Source organism: Macrobrachium rosenbergii, chromosome 16 (assembly GCF_040412425.1).
Source record: "Macrobrachium rosenbergii isolate ZJJX-2024 chromosome 16, ASM4041242v1, whole genome shotgun sequence".
NCBI classification, from domain to species: Eukaryota; Metazoa; Arthropoda; class Malacostraca; order Decapoda; family Palaemonidae; genus Macrobrachium; species Macrobrachium rosenbergii.
This window is the reverse complement of record NC_089756.1, coordinates 26,943,018-26,944,845: the sequence shown is the minus strand read 5'-3', so window position 1 is coordinate 26,944,845 and position 1,828 is coordinate 26,943,018. Positions and strand designations below refer to the sequence as shown.

At 42.0% G+C, this 1,828-nt stretch overlaps 1 protein-coding gene across 1 annotated transcript; it reads right to left on the bottom strand.

The window, feature by feature from the left end:
* Window positions 1-400: 400 nt before the first annotated feature.
* LOC136846913 (innexin shaking-B-like) lies at window positions 401-1,504 on the bottom strand. The gene has a single exon (XM_067118166.1). The coding sequence runs from the start codon at window positions 1,502-1,504 to the stop codon at window positions 401-403; it is 1,104 nt and encodes a 367-aa protein (XP_066974267.1).
* Between the last annotated feature and the right edge of the window lie 324 nt (window positions 1,505-1,828).

Sequence of the window (1,828 nt, the reverse complement as noted above, 5' to 3'; positions counted from 1 at the left end):
CTTATATTTCTTTTTGAGAACCTAAGCAATGCCCTTTTAGATCGTTAAATTTTTAAAAATGTAAACAAGAAACATAATTCCAAAGATATATCCCATTCTTGAATATTATTGTATTGGACGTCACAAGCACTGAAATGAATTAATAACGAAATATTGGAGAAATTAATATGCTGACATATTAATTAAAAGCCCTATTGGAGTCTAACATTTAAATTTCTGTATTTTTCCCCAAAACATTAAATTGCCTTTCTTTGGTTATTGAAAGAAATCATACAATAAATATATTGGTTCCTAATACCAGTTAGAAATCATCTTAACTACAATCCCAGTCATGAAATATTAACAATAACTCAACATAAACATTCAGTTTTCTGGTGATCTGAAATCAGTTTCCTGTTATTTACACCACTACAATTTCGTGTAGAGACGAATAGTCCACTACTGTGTTTCCTAGGCCTTGAACTTTATCTTCTTCAGAAAGGTGCTCCTCAGAAACGACCTCTTCGGGAAGATGGAGGCTTTGAAGGACGCCAAGGGCCTGGTCCAGGTAGCCAGCGAAGACCTCATCGTCGGCAAATTTCCTTAATTTCGCCAGAATCCACATGTCGTTCCTCGAGGCAGATTTATTGATGACGTCCAACTTCTGGCGGATTTCCGGAGTTTCTTTTCTCCTGCAGCACGAGAACAGCTGTAACACCTTCATAACTATGGAGAGCACGGTGCAGGCGGTGGTGAAGCAGTACCACACGAAGAGGCAAATGAAAAGCTTGCTGTAGTACATGTTCATGGGGAATTCACAGCCGTACACCTGAATATTCCAGCCGTAGTTGATAACGCACTTGGTCGTCAAGGGAAACAGTTCTAAGTAGTCAGACCTGTTGCCCCACCCTCTGGGAAAAGGAAAATGCATCGGGATGGTGAAGAAGGTGTTCTTGAGGGCCATGTCGATCAGCAGGACACTGACGAAATTAGCAAACAGACAGGAGGCGCTGACTAACAAACTGGCTTTTAGCTGTCCACCGTGCCCACCCAGATTCTCTCGGATGTAATCGCGAGATTTTTCTCCCTCAGGCGAATGCAAGATGTCCCTCATGGCTTGGGTGAGCTTTGGCATTTCCAGACGACCTCGAATCATCTGGGGCAGGTGGGAGATGACGGCCAAGACGACCAGGAGGGGTGGGACCCAGCGGTAGACGATCTCCTTCGTTTCCACGGGGTCTCCGTAACGGTGAGAGAATTCACCGGAGCTGTAGACCTGGCAAATGTCTCTCCTCATGCTGTCGTTGAGGGGTTTGAGTTTGTTCGATGGGTCGTAGCACTGCGGTTGAACTTTCCCGAACCATCCGCTGATTATCAAGCCAAATCCTGTGAGCAGGAGCACAGAGGTCGCGGGCGACTGCAGCCGAAGAGCCCAGGAGTCCAGGGGACTGATGATACTTTTCATTTCTCTGAAGAATTTCCCCACGAAGTTCAGGACCGTGAAGAATACTTGGGAGGAGTCCATGGTGGCGGATCGCTGAGCTCAAGTCCAGAAACATTTCCATGATTCATGTGATATGTCTTAGGTCGGTGTCTCGCTTCTAATATGTGTTCCCTAACGTCGTAAATCTCGGTTTCCAATTTTTCTTTGATGAAAGTTAAAATTAATTTTATGACGCATTTTTTACGTATATATATATACATATATGTACATATATATGAATATATGTATTTATATAAATATATAAATGTATATATATGCATGTATATGTTTGTTTTTATATATATACATATACAAATACAGTATATGTATATAAACACACACGCATATGTATATTTGTGTGTTTGT